The sequence below is a fragment of the Stegostoma tigrinum genome, chromosome 9 (genome assembly GCF_030684315.1).
Source record: "Stegostoma tigrinum isolate sSteTig4 chromosome 9, sSteTig4.hap1, whole genome shotgun sequence".
NCBI classification, from domain to species: domain Eukaryota; kingdom Metazoa; phylum Chordata; class Chondrichthyes; order Orectolobiformes; family Stegostomatidae; genus Stegostoma; species Stegostoma tigrinum.
The window spans coordinates 89441885-89459341 of record NC_081362.1 but is presented as its reverse complement, the minus strand read 5'-3'; the positions used below and the strand labels follow the sequence as shown (position 1 = coordinate 89459341).

At 41.2% G+C, this 17457-nt stretch overlaps 1 protein-coding gene across 2 annotated transcripts in view; it reads left to right on the top strand.

The window, feature by feature from the left end:
* LOC125455198 (nuclear receptor-binding protein) overlaps positions 1 to 17457 on the top strand; it is a 97937-nt gene that overhangs the window by 46444 nt on the left and 34036 nt on the right. Inside the window, exons 7-8 of one of the 2 annotated variants that reach the window (XM_059648740.1) lie at positions 1443 to 1466; positions 15907 to 15990. In XM_059648740.1, the coding sequence (XP_059504723.1) occupies positions 1443 to 1466; positions 15907 to 15990 (108 nt within the window). The remainder of the gene's footprint in view (positions 1 to 1442; positions 1467 to 15906; positions 15991 to 17457) is intronic. The other variant, XM_059648741.1, reaches the window with a different exon arrangement.

Sequence of the window (17457 nt, the reverse complement as noted above, 5' to 3'; positions counted from 1 at the left end):
AGTTAATTGATCATTAAAGTTGACTTGTGCAAGTTCTTGAGGTTAAGGAGCTGCAGTCTTAGTTTTTAAAGGCTCCTTTAGTGCCTTGGAACCAAGAAGTTGAAGTTGTTTTCATCTTCAGCTAATATTCAATTTTTAGGAGAGATGAACAGTTCTTAGTAAAGAACATTTCAGTATAAATATGAAGTTCCTGTACCTTTTGCTTTTTAAATGAATAGTCAATTGTGTTTCTACACTGCATTTCCTGATGGTAAATTCCAATTCCTCTGTTTTAAACGAAAAACTGCTTGGCAAAATCCCCATGAGCTTATGTAGTTAGTATTTCAGGGGCAATTAGGGATGGTCTACAAACACTGCCCTAGCCAACAATAGCCACATCCCATGAGCAAATCTGAAAAACAAATTTTGCATTTTTGGAGAGACTGGCAAATTGGACTTCACTTGATGGCACTCTCAATTGTTCATCATTCCTGATGCCAACTCTTAAGTGTTAGTTTCATTACTCATAGTCAGCCTGCTTTAAGGGCAATTTAGGGTCTCCATTCATGAGTGATGACAATCTGAGGGGTGTGTCATGCAACAGCTGCAATTATTCGGTTTTTGTGTGCAAGACTGGCATGTTTCAAAAATGTTGATATCCACTTAGCTCTCTCTGAAATATCCTTGCTGTCTCGAAAGAGGCATTCAAAGTATAGGTAAGAGGGAGATGTAGCAGTGGCTCACTCTCCTACGTGAAGTGCCTATCACTTTTTAGCACGAGGAGTTCAGTAAAATTTTTGGACTGTACGTGCACATTGACATAGGAATTTTTCAGATTGGAAATCTGGAGATTTTTCTACTGTTAGCAAACTATACATCTTTACTGTAGAGTGCAATTAATTTCCAAAATGCATAAATAAATTATCCATGACTGCCCACCAACTCCCTCTTTTCTTCGTTCTGTCTAAAATTAACAAATGAAGGCTATCTTCGTGGTAGACTAAAAGAAACTGTAGAAAATCTCCATTTGACCAGATTATTATGGTAAGTGATTTCCTCTTCACGACGAGGGCTGAATTGCTGTGTACAGTATGTAAACTTTTGTTTCGCTCACATTAGAGAAACTATAAGTTAACAAAAAGTGAGTTAAACAAGAGCATTGCACCAGTGTATTTTCATGTATTCAAAAGACTCCTTCATCCCCTATCCTCCATTCCTTTTATTTTCCTTTACCCATCCCCTTCATGTCTTTTACTTCTACTGTCTTCCCCACCCCACCCCATGGCCTTCTGACCACACCCCACCGCCACCATTTTTTCCGTTTAGCTACAGTATAGGCAGTGTCTTGTTTTGAAGCTTTTGGTGGTTCTAACCCAGCTGTTTGTATTTGCGAATGCTCGCTCTTTCATCACTCATCAATTTCTTGTTTTATTTCCCGCTTACGGCCGCTCTGTTGCGAACAGTCTTTCATAGGATATTTGCTAATGGTGAGATACTTCTCGGCTCCTGTGATGTGACTGTGTATTGTTATGTTTGTCTTTTAGCTTTTAAAATATGTTAGTGTAAGCAATTTATGTTGGGAATGCTTAGCAGTCTTAGCTCTTGCATGAGTGCATGTGTTTACAGTACGAAAAGCAATGTTGGCTTTATATGGAGTTTGTAACCCTTGTATTGTAAAATGAGTTGAGTTCCGTAAAATGATACCTGACTAAGCTCTGACCTCTTCATGCAGATGCTCCGACAGATTCTGGCAAGTGACAGTTTTTTTTTGTCAAGAGTTAACATTCTACAGCAAAATGTGTTCTCGGTGAAAGTTGCCTTTTGCCCAATTGTTCATACATAGAATAAAAGATCACAGTAGACTTGTAGTTCTTTGATTCAGAACAAGCACTCGCACCATGAGTCAAGTTGGGGTTGGCAGGGTGCATCCTCCAGTTAACATTGTGAACTCTGAAGTAGCAATAGCCAATGTATGTTTCTGATTACATCAAAATAGCTATACTTCCAAACTGAAAAAGACTCTGGCTATTCTCCTTACTGAGAGCTTGTAATTTTCAAGCCTCAAAATGAAGTCACAGTCGAAGATAGTTTGCAAAGCACTGATGTGTTATTGAAGTGTCATGAAACAAATAATGAAAAGAAAAAAAGTTGTATGGAGGAATCCATTCCAACATATGCTAACAATTCAATTTTGGATCACATCTCCATTTAGTAATATGTTAGCAATACTCCATTTTTTAACTAGTGGCCGTTTCAGGTTCTAAAAAGCCAAATCTTTGAAGTTACAAAAATATCAAGTTTCAAAGTATTTTTGTGTTGATTTTGTTCTCTTTTAGTCAGCTTGCCATTGTACCACAGCTACCAGCAGGCAGAGTGGAAATGTCTTCCGAGAAGTGAACATTTGCCATGATGCAAGATTATTGGTTGACACTGTTGACTGGTCATTTTTCAGTTGAATTTTCAGTTGCCATTCCTCAAGACAACTTAACCATTTATTCTTTTAAAAAGTACCTTGCTGTGAGGTACATTAATTGAAGCAGACAAGTTGATGTGAGAGATAATGGGAAGTGCAGATGCTGATGAAGAGTCTAGGTCCAAAACGTCAGCTTTTGTGCTCCTAAAATGCTGCTTGGCCTGCTGTGTTCATCAGCTCCACACTTTGTTACCTTAGACAAATTGATGTGATTGGCAAGTTGAATTTCTAATCCAGTTGGTGCAGAGAGACAATACTTTCTGTTCAACAGTTGTCCAACCAGTTGATTGAGACCTTTTTTTAAAAAATTAACTTGCACTTTGATACACTGTGTTGGCTGAACTTAGTGATAGCTCACACTTCTTGAACATTGACATTGTGGCTACAAACCTCAGTCTAAGGAATTGGTCACATAGCCTGGGTTGGTGTTTCAGTGTGGAGAAAGTGCTGTACAGTTGGGCATAAATATTGTACCTGGCTGCTAGTGTAGCAGGATGTGTAATCCCATGATAATCCTCTCCAGGGCAGAACAGGACTTCACCAGTGAAGTGGCCAATATTTATCCCTCTGTCAACTGCAAAAAGTTACCTGGTTATCGATGTAATTTCTATCTATGGGACCTTGTCTTGCATAATGTTTGCCTAATCACAAAGCAATTGACTTCCAAACCAGCTCATAGAACATAGAACAGTACTGTACAGGAACAGGCCTTTTAGCCTTCATGAGCTGTGAATCACATTTGGAATGTTTCAAGAATATGAACAATGCTATATAAATACAAGTTCACTTTTTTTAAAGAATTAATCTGTTTCAAAGATCAGCTTTTTATTGTTAATTCTATGCATTCCAGATCTGTTAAAGGCAAATGTTAGTTTAAACATAAGTGCACTTACTGAATATGTTTGCCACTCTCTATTTTCTTAGGTTTCTGTGCCAGTTACTGGTCCTGAATTGGATAATAGTTTGACAAGAAAAGGGTTTGCAAGTTGCTGCAACAGTTAATTGTCACTCTCACAACACACTGTTCATGCTGCTAATACAATGCTAATTCATTAGGGTGAAATCAAGAAGCCATCTTGCCTCTGTTTCAAAGTTGGCAGCCAGAATCACTCCACTGACCTCCTGTTGAGTAAAGTATTACAAGAAAAGACCATATAAATCTTTCATGTTAATTTGAAGCATCGTGGTTACAGTGGGTTAGCACGACACATCCTATCACTTGTTGGAGAAAATGCTGTACAATTGGGCATAAATATTCCCACAGTTTGTAGTTATTTATATTTCAGTACACAATAGAGACACCATCTTCCTTCTTTCTGAACAATGTTGCCTGCTTGTGCAATATCATGAAATGCATTTTGTCATAAATTTGTACTTTATGACCCTTATGGCAGACAAAATATTGGTTGGATTCAAAGCTGGTTATGAGAAATGCAAGAACACTGTGCAAGTCAGAAATAGTATCCAACTTTTGTCAGTCAAATTTTGTATAAATTGCTGCAGAGAACATTTGTAAGATGGGTGAAATGATGGATTTTAATGGATCAGTGAAATAGTTGTCCAGCTATTAAAATTGTGCACAATAGAACTGCAGACTTTATAATTCCTGTCAGAGTTCACACAGTGGAAAAGTACACTAAGATAACAAGGTGTAGAGTTGGATGAACACAGCTGGCCAAACAGCATCAGAGGAGCAGGAAAGTTGATGTTTTGGGCTTAGACTCTCCTTCAGAAATGGGGGAGGGGAAGGGGGTTCTGAAATAAATAGGGAGAGGTGGGAGGCGGATAGAAGATAGAGGAGCGGATAGGTGGAGAGGAGACAGACAGGTCAAAGAGGCGGGGATGGAGCCAATAAAGGTGAGTGTAGGTGGGGAGTTAGTGTGGGGATAGGTCAGTCCAGGGAGGATGGTCAGGTTAAGGGGGCGGGATGAGGCTAGTAAGTTGAAGATGGGAGTGGGGCTTGAGGTAAGGAGAAGGCGATAGGTGGGATGAAAAACAGGTTTGGGGGGCGGGGATGAGCTAGGCTGGTTTTGCGAAACGGTAGGGGGAGGGGAGATTTTGAAGCTTGTGAAGTCCACATTGATACCATTGGGCTGCAGGGTTCCCAAGCGGAATATGAGTTGCAGTTCCTGCAACCTCCGAGTGGCATCGTTGTGGCACTGCAGGAGACCCAAGATGGATATGTCGTCTGAGGAATGGGAGGGGGAATTAAAATAGTTCACGACGGGGAGGTGCAGTTGTTTAGCATGAACCGAGCGTAGGTATTCCACAAGGTGGTCCCCAAGCCTCCACTTGGTTTCCCTGATGTAGGGAAGGCCACGATGGGAACAGCGGATACAGTATACCACATTAGCAGATGGGCACGTGAACATCTGCTTGATGTGTAAGCCTTCTTGGAGCCTGGGATGGGGGTGAGGGGGGAGGTGAAGGGGCAAATGTAGCACTTCCTGCGGTTGCAGTGAAAAGTGCTGGGTGAGGTGGGGTTGGAGGGGATACGGGAGTGGCAGAGAGAGTGGTCCCTCCGAAAAGCGGATAAGGGTCAGTCGGAAAAAATGTCTTTGGGGTCAGATTGCAGATGGCGGAAGTGTCGGAGGATGGGTGCATTGGATCCGGAGGTTGGTGGGGTGTTACGCGAAGACAAAGGGGATTTTGTTTTGCTTGTTATTGCGGGGAGGGGATGTGAGGGATGAGTTGTGGGAAATGCTGGAGACACAGTCGAGGGCGTTCTCGACTACTGGAGGGGGGGGATATTGTGGTCCTTTAAAAACAAGGACATCTGAGATGTTCGGGAGTGGAATGCCTCATCCTGGGAGCAGATGCGGCGAAGGTGAAGGAATTGGGAATGGCGGATGGAATTTTTTTTGCAGGAAAGTGGATGGGAGGACATGTATTCTAGTTAGCTGTGGGATTCGATGTGCTTGAATTGGATATCGGTTTTTAGGTGGTTACCAAAGATGGAAAAAGCGTGGTCCAGGAAGGGGAGACAGGTATCTGAGATTGTCCAGGTGAAGTTAAGGTTGGGCTGGAAGGTGTTGGTGAAGTGTATGAACTGTTTGAGCTCCTCGTGGGAGCATCAGGCGGCGCCAATGCAGTCATCAGTGTAATGGAGGAAGAGGTGGTGTTCAGGGCCAGTGTAGGTACGGAAGAGGGATTGTTCCACGTAACCTACAAAAAGGCAGGCATAGCTTGGACCCATGCGGATACCCATGGCCACCCTCTTTGTAGAAAGTGGGAGGAATTGAAAGAGAAGTTGTTGATTAGATTAAATTCCCTACAGTGTGGAAACGGGCCCATCGGCCCAACAAGTCCACACCGCCCCTTGAAGCATCCCACACACCCCTGAACACTATGGGCAATTTAGCACGGCCAATCCACCTAGCCTGCACATCTTTAGACTGTGGGAGGAAACCCATGCAGGCACGGGGAGAACGTGCAAACTCCACACAGACAGTCGCCCAAGGCTGGAATTGAACCCGGGTCCCTGGCGCTGTGAGGCTGTGCTGCTAACCATTGAGCCACGTTGAGGGTGAGGACGAGTTCAGCTAAGCAGATGCAGGTGTCAGTGGAGGAGGACTGGTCGGGCCTGAGGGACAGGAGGAAGCGCAGGGCCTTTGGGCCATCTGCATGGGGAATGCTGATGTATAGGGACTGGACCTCCATGGTAAAGATGAGGTGTTGGGGTCCAGGAAATTGGAAGTTTTGGAGGGTGTGGGTGGTGTCACGGACGTAGGCAGGGAGTTCCTGGACCAAGGGGAAGAAAATGGAGTCGAGATAGGTGGAGGTAAGTTCAGTGGGACAGGAGTTTTCCAGTCAGTAGCTCTCTGCTTCTGTTGGTTCTTTGTCCAAAAATTCACTTCCAGCTGTTCAGGTTTTGGTTTTGTTTGTTAATGTGATCATTTTCAATCCTCTTGTATCTCATTTTCATTTTGAGCAAACTGATTTTTAGATACAATAGTTCAACTTTCCAAAGTTTGTCAATGCAGGCTTCTGTTCTGATATAAAAGCAGACGTATTTGGAGATTCTCAGGCAACATTTGTGAAGCGACCAAGAGTTAACATTTCAGATTAATAACCTTGTATCAGAAGTTATAAACTATCTGCATAAGTGCTTCCTGATCTGAATATGCACAGCATTTCTATTTCAATTCAGATTTCTAACGAATAGAATTTTTATTTTTAAAATCTGCTTTTGGCCATTGTCGTGTGCATATTTGACCAAAACTGTTATAGTTGCTTCTGATAGAATTGCAAGTCTGATTTTTGACCCTTTCCATTCCAGACCCAGCTTGAAACAAAAACAAGATCCACTCAGAAAATATATAATCTCTCGCACTTCACTTGACCTCATGATGTATCAGACTGCTTTGCAGCCCGTCCTGTATTCTTCAAGTGTTTCCACTGTTCTAAAATGGAAAATATGATATTGAGGTTGGTTGGCTCGCCGAGCTGACTTGTTGTTTTGCAGACGTTTCGTTACCATGTTTGGTAACATCTGCAGTGCAGCCTCCAATGAAGCGGCATGTTTTCCCGCCTGGTTTTTAAACTCCGGGGTCCATTGAGATGGATTCCTCACTTCCGGTTTCCCTTCATAGTAGAAAGTATACGGGGTCGAGTTCAATGTGCTTATTAACAGCATGCTTCATGGAGTGCCATGCTCCCAGGAATTTGCGTGCTTGTCTCTACCTAGCCTGCCCCAGGATTTTGGTGTTGTCCCAGTCGAAGTCATGGTTCTCCTTGTCCATGTGGATTGAGATGAGTGAGCATTGGTTGTGTCTTTGTGTGAGACATGACCAATAGTCACTCATCTCAATCCACATGGACAAGGAGAACCATGACTTCGACTGGGACAACACCAAAATCCTGGGGCAGGCTACGCAGAGACAAGCACACGAACTTGTGGAAGCATGGCACTCCACGAAGCATGCTGTTAATAAACACATGGAACTCGACCCCGTATACTTTCTACTATGAAGGGAAACCGGAAGTGAGGAATCCATCTCAATGGACCCCGGAGTTTAAAAACCAGGTGGGAAAACATGCTGCTTCATTGGAGGCTGCACTGAGGATGTTATGAAACATTTGCAAAACAACAAACCAGCTCAGCGAGCCAACCCACCTCAACACCCACAACTCAAGCTACAGATCGACTCTAAAACCTTGGAAAATATGATTATTTCACAGTGGCTTTAAATAACTTAACAAACTATGAAAAGGCAGATTTAGTAAGCAGCTCTACTTTCTGTGGTGATCAACATTAACCTTGCCATCTCAATCTACAAAATATTAATTTTATCACCGTGTCCACCTGAACCTCGCCCCAATCCAAGATCGAGCTGTTACGTTTGGTTAACTACTTCTGCTGTCAGTATGCTGATTTGCCATGTGGTGTTCTGCATCGTTCCGACTGGTGATCCTAAGAATGTTCTTGAATGAAAACCATGAAGAATGTATAATGTGGAAAAACACTTTCTTTAAGCTTCAGATTGCATACAGTATGAGTATTGCTGTTTAAAAATGAGGAATGTTGGTGCAGCGTAGATGCAAATAAATTGTTGCTGGTAATGGAGCATCCTGCAACAAGCAGCCACAAAATAGAATTAAATGCAAGAGATGGAGAAAGGACCCAGAAGAACTTTTATTTAACTTGCGATCTTGGCGTTGACTTGTTTGAGACAAAAATTGTTAATATTAAAGGTTAGATGGGACAATGAATGGATGAAAAGCAGTTTCGGCACAAGGCAGGTGACAAGGACTGTTTGTCTACAATGAAGGTGAGTACTGACATAGAATAGCTGGGTTGAATGTTCTGGTCTCCATGTTGTAGGTTCTGTGTTTGTATGCCCTTTGGCTGTGAAGTCTACATCAGTATTTCTGTCAACATATGTTTTGTCACCGTAGATTTGTTGGTCTCTTGGTTACAAGTTATTGTAGTGTCCATTCTTCAGTTTATAAATAGGTATCACAATGCACTAAATTTGTTGAAACATCTATAGCTATGGGCCTCTAAACTTGATATCATTAGCTTTCTACAGACGTTAGACCTTGTGATCATGAATGAGACTATACGTTTGGTATCAAGTAATACATTGTGAGTTGCAATATATTCTTGAAATTATGAAATATCAAATCTTCTAACTTTGAACCATCTTGGAACATTAGCAGTAATGAAATATTTTGAGTCAGTAAGTATCAGTGCTTTAGAACCCTTTTTAAGATTTTTTTTTCTGTCCAAATGAGACCTGCGTTCACTTGTAGTTCCTTGAATGTCAGTATTGAGCAAGTGCTTAATACAAGAAAACAAAACTTCATTTAATCAGAAGTAGAAGAAACTGCAGATGCCTGAGTCAGAGACAACTCGGTAGACAAGACAGCGTGGAGCTGGAGGAACACAGCAGACCAGGCAGCATCAGAGGAGCAGGAAAGTTGACTTTTTGGGAAGGGTCCCAACCTGAAACATCAACTTCATTTAATCAGGTCTTCAAGAAAACGCAAGTCAGTAATGTGCAATGTGATGTTTTCCAGATTTGAAGGATTCATCCTTTCTCTGTCACGTTTTTCATTTCTTTTACTTGCCGACTTAAGCTTTTCCCTCCCAACAAATGTTGCTGTTCTGTGCTTCTGGACAAACAGGGTGACTATGTTGCTAGCATCTAAGACTTGTAGCATTAATACTTTTGAGCAAGAATTGTTATCAGATCCTTGAAACTAAATATGTTGTGTCGTTGTCAATTCTTGGAATTTGGACAGCAGAAGAACATTAAACCAGAAGCTGGCTTAAATTATAAACCATGACATGATTTGATTTAAATTATCTCAAAAGTTACACATTAACAGTGCTGTCGTTTGCCTTAAGTTTCACTAATGTTTTGATTCTTGTTTCTTTGTCATCCTCTCTTGGATGAGACATTGGCCCAGTTTTAGCATGTCAATAATTCATTGAATACAATGTTCATATTAGCTAGTAAGGCTCCCTAACACATTTTCAGACAAGTTACAATAGTGATAAAAGAAAGACTAGTAACACAAAGACTAGTAACGTCGTCCTGGAGACCAGTTACTAGTGGTGTACCGCAAGGGTCGGTGTTGGGTCCACTGCTGTTTGTCATTTTTATAAATGACCTGGATGAGGGCGTAGAAGGATGGGTTAGTAAATTTGCAGACGACACTAAGGTCGGTGGAGTTGTGGATAGTGACGAAGGATGCTGTAGGTTGCAGAGAGACACAGATAAGCTGCAGAGCTGGGCTGAGAGGTGGCAAATGGAGTTTAATGCAGACAAGTGTGAGGTGATGCATTTTGGTAGGAGTAACCAGAAGGCAAAGTACAGGGCTAATGGTAAGATTCTTAGTAGTGTAGATGAGCAGAGAGATCTCGGTGTCCATGTACACAGATCCTTGAAAGTTGCCACCCAGGTTGACAGGGCTGTTAAGAAGGCATACAGTGTTTTAACTTTTATTAATAGAGGGATCGAGTTCCGGAACCAAGAGGTTACAGTGAAGCTGTACAAAACTCTGGTGCGGCTGCACTTGGCGTATTGTGTACAGTTCTGGTCACCGCATTATAAGAAGGATGTGGAAGCTTTGGAAAGGGTGCAGAGGAGATTTACTAGGATGTTGCCTGGTATGGAGGGAAGGTGTTACGAGGAACGGCTGAGGGACTTGAGGCTGCTTTCATTCGATAGTAGAAGGTTGAGAGGTGACTTAACTGAAACATATAAAATAATCAGAGGGTTAGATAGGGTGGATAGGGAGAGCCTTTTTCCTAGGATGGTGACGGCGAGCATGAGGGGTGAAAGATATAGGACAGATGTCAGAGGTAGTTTCTTTACTCAGAGTAGTAAGGGAATGGAACACTTTGCCTGCAACAGTAGTAGATTCGCCAACTTTAGGTACATTTAAGTCGTCATTGGGCAAGCATATGGACGTACATGGAATAGTGTAGGTTAGATGGGCTTGAGATCGGTATGACAGGTCGGCACAACATCGAGGGCCGAAGGGCCTGTACTGTGCTGTAACGTTCTATGTTCTATATGTTCACATGTGAACAGAAAATGTATAAATCCCATGTTGGTTGGATGTTAAATTCTCTTGCTTCCAAAGGTAGGCACATCCAACTGAATAGTATCCAAGCATCACAATTGTGTTAAAAGCAAAATACTGGAGATCAGAAAAAAAAATGTAAAAAAAAAATCCTCATCCAACAGGAACTTGAAGAGTCACATTGGACTCAAACATTAAATCTATTTTCACGTGGCAGATGCTGCCAGACCTGTTGTTGTTCTTCAATATTTTGTTTTTATTTCAACACAATTATATTTGATCAAAGAAAAGTCATTCTCTGGGCCTGTGCATTGTTGGTACTGTTGCACATCTTTACAACAGAAAAGTATTACAGAAACATAGACAAAAATTGCGTGAAAAGCTCAGCATTTCTGGTAGTATTTCAGCATTGAATCCCTCCAGTGTGGAAACAGGCCTTTCGGCCCAATAAGTCCACACCAACTCTGAGAAGGGCATCCCACCCCGACTCATCCCCTTACCCTACCCTTGTATTTGCCATAGCTAATTCACCTAATGTGCGCATCGCTGGACTTCGTGGGCAATTTAGTACGGCCAAACCACCTAACCGGCTCATCTTTAGACAGTGGGAGGAAACAGGAGAACCCAGAGGAAACCCACCCAGGCACAGGGAGAATGTGCAAACTCCACACAGACGGTTGCCTGAGGCTGAAATTGAACCCGGATCCCTGGCACTATGAAGCAGCAGTGCCAATGCAGAGTCAACCTTTTGTGCCCAGTGACCCTTCCTCAGAATCTGAAATGAAAACACAAAATGCTACAACCCCTCAACAGGTCTAATTGCATTTGTGGGGACAGAAGCATGAGTTTTGGATAAAGACGTTCTGAGCATGTCTTGCAGGTGTTCAGCTTTGGGGAATTAGAGCATAACAGTTTGTAGTAGCTGGCTTGAGCTTCTGCCCTGTTGTAGTAAACATGGTTAAACTTACATGGTGGTCTTGGTTAAGTTCCTGGCCTAGCTCCTTTGCTTGAGTTCAGTCGTAGAGATGTACAACATGGAAACAGACGCTTCGGTCCATTATTGCCCATGCCAACCAGATGTCCTAAATTAATCTAGTCCCAGTTGCCAGCATTTGGCCTATATCCCCCTCAACCCTTCCTATTCCTGTACCCATCCAGATGCCTTTTATATGTTGCTATTGTACCAGCTGCTGCCATTTTCTCTGGCAGCTCATGCCATACACTCACCACTCATTGCATGAAAAAGCTGCCCCTTAGGTCCCTTCTAAATCTTTCCCCTTTCGCCTTAAACCTATGCCCTCTAGTGTTGGACCCCCCCACTCTGGGGGAAAGACCTTGACTATTTACCCTATCCATGCCCCTCATGATTTCATAAACCTCTGAGGTCACCCCTCAGCCTCAAATGCTCCAGGGAAAACAGCCCCAGCTTATTCAATGTCTCCCTATAGCTCAAACCCTCCAACCCTGGCAACATCCTTGTAAATCTTTCCTGAAACCTTTCAAGTTAAACAAGATCCTTCCCGTAGCAGGAAGACCAGAATTGCATGCAGTATTCCAAAAGGTGCCTAATCCATGTCCTGTGCAGCTGCAACATGACTCCCCAACTCCTGTACTCAATGCACTGAGCAATAAAGGCGGGCAAAGTGGGCATACCAAATGCTGCCTTCACTATCCTATCTACCTGGGACTCCACTTTCGAGGAACTATGAATCTGCACGCCAAGGTCTCCTTGCTCAGCAACACTCCCCAGAACCTTGTCATTAAGTATGTAAGTCCTGCCCTGATTACCCGTTCCAAAATGCAGCACCTTTATAAGAAATCACATTGTCTTTCTCCATTGCATAGGTGTCCCAATTTTGGAATAATTTAAAACCATGTTACCAGATGTATAATGACTCGTCCAATTCTTTCCTGAGATCAGATAAGCCTATTTAGTATGCTAGTGTGTTATAATGAAATTCTTGTTTTTGAGCTGATAGCTTATAAAATAATGTAAGCTTTGGTATAGGTTGGTATTCAGTTTAAGTTCCATTCATCTTTTGTCCTCCAGATTCTTGTAGAACCAAATACCAATTTCAGCCTACTGGTGTTTATGTATTTAACCAAACTGACAATTGTTTTAAAAAAAAGTGTAACTTTTTTCTCATTTATGTTCATGAGGGTAAAAACCACTCATCTCTCTAGTGTATCGCATCACTTTAAATCTTTAACTTTTAAATATGCTCACTAATCAGATGTGGCTTCATCATAACAACAAATAAATGTATGCTAACTTTTCATTCTTGTTCCAATTTAAAATTAACCAACTGAACTGCTGTAAAAGTTTATTATCCCCAAAGTGGAGTTTTGAAACTAGTTGCGGATGTCAGTGACTTACCGAGTGTTGGTGATTAAACTTTTCTATCTGTTGAAATATTTTCTTCACAGATTCCGCCAGACCTGCTGAACTTCTCTAGCAACTTCTGTTTTTGTTGCTGAAATATTTAGGTTTGAAGCACAAAGTTGCCAATAAATCATTAGCTTCTAGCTTTCTAATAGTTGGGTAAAGACTTTACTCCGATATCGTATTAAGTAGACACTAAAAATAGGAGTGGTAGTTTAATGGAAATGAAGACAACAGCTGGCTCTACTTGGTATTAGAGTAAGTTGTGATTTCATTTAGTAGGGGATGGTTCCCCACAATAACAAACCTGCATTGTGAAACAAATCTCCAATTCAGACTTGCCAAGAAAAACATTGCTGTGAGGCAGAGAAGTGAAAAACACAGAATTGTCCAATATAATAAAGTAAAGAACTGCAGACCCTTGAGATGGGTAACAAAAACACAGTTTGCTGCAGAAACTCAGCAGGTCTGATGGCGTCTGTGGCGGTAGTGGGAAGCAGAATTGATGTTTTGAGTCTGGTGACTTCATCAGAAACTCATCAGACTCAACGTTAACTCTGTTTTCTTTACCAGAGATGTTGCCAGACCTGCTGAGTTTCTCCAGCAATTTGTGTTTTTGTTACAGAATTCCTGTTTTAGGTGTTGTACACATTCTGTTTCTCTTGAGTTTCCTGAAAGGAAATACTTTCTTCCAAAGTTAGCCATCTTAACTTGCCAACTTGATTTGTTTGACAGCTGAAATAGAGGAATTGTTTTTTTTAAAAGCAAAAGATATAACTGACAAAATGCTTGCAGATGTAAATATTTAAGCTTGAGAACTTTATACCTGGAGGCCCTCATTCTATTACGGCTTCACTATATTATTAGTTCAAAACAAAAATATCTGCCTAATTTTTAGATTGACCACAACAAATGATGTGACAGATGAGCTAGGTAATTTGACAGGTTTGCTTAACTCCTAGTCAAGTTTTCAGTGATTTACTGACTTGATGAGGGAATATTTGGTGTTATTTTGAGAAACCGAGCATCTCCCAGGTTGATCTCTGCTGTTTGCTAAATATCACTGATATTAGCATTAAATTGACTTGCTTATAAATTGAATAGGTTGAAATGAGCTAGGGATTTGATTCTAGATTCCTGTTTTTGGTGTTTGTGGACATTACTGGACCAAGGACAGGGCATGGATTGGTTCTGGTGTGCTCTCTTTTGTCAAACAATCTGCAACATGCTTTAACCACTGACAGAACAGTGTATTCCTTATTCCTTCAAAGGGTTTGCGCGTTCTAACCAAAACCGATGTTGATTGCTTGTCCTTTGTTGCTCCTGAGATGGTGGTGATGTGCCACCTTCTTGAAAGTGTGCCTGTCTGTGTGATGTAATTAGGGAGGAATTCCCACGTTCTGATCAAGTTACAATATGGGTAGAGATGATAATTGCAAATCAGGAGGTTGTTTAAGTTTTGTTAAACATTCTTATCTGCTTGCTACCCTTGCCCTTTTAATGGAGTAGAGTCAAAGGTTTAAGAACTACTGTGGAAGAGGCTTTGTTAATTTCTGCAATAAATTATGTGCTGGTGGTGGATGAAGCATTAATCAGGCTTGATGGTGATAAGTTGCTCATGCAGTTGGTGCTGTTTGTATCTCGGCAAGCAGAGTGTGTTCTACCTCGCTTCCATCTGGTATCCTGTAAATGATGAGAAAGAACTTGGGAAAGTAGACACGTGCTGCTCTTCATGCTGTTCTATGTTGCTGGTCCAGTTTAGTTTCTGGTTAGTGGTAACTCCAGGATGCTGAAAATGGTTGTATTGACCATAAGACACAGGAGCAGAAGTAGTCCACCAGCCTTGTGAGGTCTGCTTTGCTGTTCAGTTAGATGATGGCTGATCTGATTGTCTGAGATAGTTAGTTGCTTCGATGGTGATTGCCTGATACTTGAATGGCAGAAATTACTTTTGATCTTTCAACCCCAGTCTGATTGATTTTGATGTATAGCCCATTACCCAAAGAAGCTCCAGCAATTCCCTGACTCTGGTAAGGTTGCTTTTCAACAACCAGCATTCTTTTTACATGGCATAATTCCAGCCAATAGAGAGCTTTACCTCATTATTTTTGGCTTCAAACTTACTCATGTTCCTTTTTGCCTTATATGGTCAAATACTGCCCTATTGTTGCCCTGAAGGGTGGTTATTTACTCCTCACTTTTGGAATTGTGTGCTCTGTTTCCTGTATGAACCAAGATTCTAATAAGGTCTGGAGAGAGTTGACCTGTTAAGGCTGAAGTTAGTTTTTGACGGACAAGTCATTTGAGAGTTGATAATTCTATCAATGATCTCTTCTATCACTTTGAAAGGAGACTGGGTGCTGATTAGCTTGAAAATACTTGTCCTGATTTCCTGCTGAATATCTTGCTGAGCATTTTCAGTTTTGTCATGCAGTTGTCAGTGCAGCAGCTGTATTGAAAGAGCTAGAATTTTGGAGCATAGTCTTCAGTGCTGCAGCAGGATGTTGAGGTCCAAATCCTGAGTTATGTGCAAAATGTTGAGCCATTTCTATATCACATCAAGTAAATTGGACTTTCTGAAGAATTGGCATCTAAGTAGGGTCCTGAGGTGGAAGCTGAGATGGGTCATTTACTCGGCTGTTTGGACTGAAGATCATTAGATACCGGAGTCCTGTCTTTGGCAGTCCTTCCGTACAGTCATTGTGGAAGATGATATTATGAAACTTTCCTTACCTGTTAGAGGTGATTGGCAGGAAATTCATAAAGTATCTAGAAAATTCTTTTTGTAAAATCAATTTATATTTTTGTTCTTTTTCAAAAATATCTCCATTGAGATACTGGTGTAACCAACTTTGGTTTCGTACCTGGGTCAGTGCGTTCAGTAGGAATAAGAGGAAGAAATTGCTCAACATATAGTTTGAATCCTGTAATCTCTTTCCCCTGCACTCCCTTTCCTTTGTTTGAAGAAATATATAGGAACATGATCATATATATTAGGCTTTCTGTAATTTCCAAACATTTTACCTTTTCACAGTTGCACCTGATACAATTAACAACCATGTGAAAACCTGTAGAGAGGAACAAAAGAACCTGCACTTTTTTGCCCCAGAATATGGAGGTAAGCACCAATCGCAATCTATCTGAGCTCAGTCATAATAATGTGGATGAAAGTGATGTTAACCATTTGTTAGATGGTACATAAGTTATTTCATTGTCGAATGCCAGCTACTGATCACCATTAAATTGATTTTGTTTTTTTTTTAACTTTTGAAGAAAATTTCTGCAAAAGTTGCAGCAAGCAAATGTTGTCTGTGGCAAAGCATGAGCTGTTGCTGTTTTTTTTTTCTGTATGTCATAGGAATGTAAGCTCATTGAGTTCCTCAATGACATGGTAGTATCGAGATAAGCTGTGGGCTTCTATATATGTCCTTGTGGCTTTTACTTGTGATCCACTTGAAATACTTGTACTCTAGCTACGTCGATTTACTTATGGGATATAAATAGAATGCATGCCTTGTCTCCTCGTTTCAGATCTGTTTCCCTTTTCCTTCCCATTTCTTTCAACACAAACCTGTTGTTAGCAGTTATATTTGGGAGCATTTATTGACAAAAAGAATTGGTTTGGTTTTGTGCAGTTCAGATAAGTTACGAAATGTGACCTTAGTGTATCTTCCTTCATGAAATATGTTTTAGAATAAGTTTATGCCGTCCTGTGCTCCTAGATTATTTAAAAATGATGTATGATGCCTTGTCTAATTTTCCTGAACGTTGTTCTAGTAACCAGAATGTTTTTTGTAACGCGGCCTACCCAAGTTGGAATGAGATCTGTTTTGAGTGTACTGCATGGTTAAAAAGTTAAGTAGGTTGAATGTTGTTCCAAGCTTAATCTGAGAAATGCATTTGATCCTCTTGAACTCGGGCAGCCAGCTCCTACACGAGTGAGCCTTGTTCAGAGTTGTGTAACTACTTGAGTACTGATTGAAGTAAAACTTGATGGTAACAGCACAGTAAAAGGCTTTGTCCCATACATAAGGTTTTAATTACATGTTTTTGGTCATTTAGCGACTGATACTGCTGTTTCCAGCTGGATGTTGAGCAATAGCACCCCTAATAAGAAACACTGTAACTGCTGCTGAGCAGGTGGCACCATTTTCAGTTTAAAAAAAGCTTACACAACAAAATAAAATGAGCTTTTATGCTATGCCCTTCTCCAGATATTTGAGAGAGACTGCATTCATTGTTGTAAATGTCATATTACTTCAGTTGTGGATAAAGTGTTGGAAGGAGATTATAAGAGAGAGGATTTATAATCTAGAAAGGAATAATTTGATTAGGGATAGTCAACATGGTTTTGTGAAGGGTAGGTTGTGCCTCACAAATCTTATTGAGTTCTTTGAGAAGGTGACTAAACAGGTGGATGAGGGTAAAGCGGTTGATGTGGTCTATATGGATCTCAGTAAAGTGTTTGATAAGGTTCCCCACGGTAGGCTATTGCAGAAAATACAGAGGCAATGGATTGAGGGTGATTTTAGTGGTTTGGATCAGAAATTGTTTTCTTACAGCTCGCCAGAGGGTGGTGGTTGAT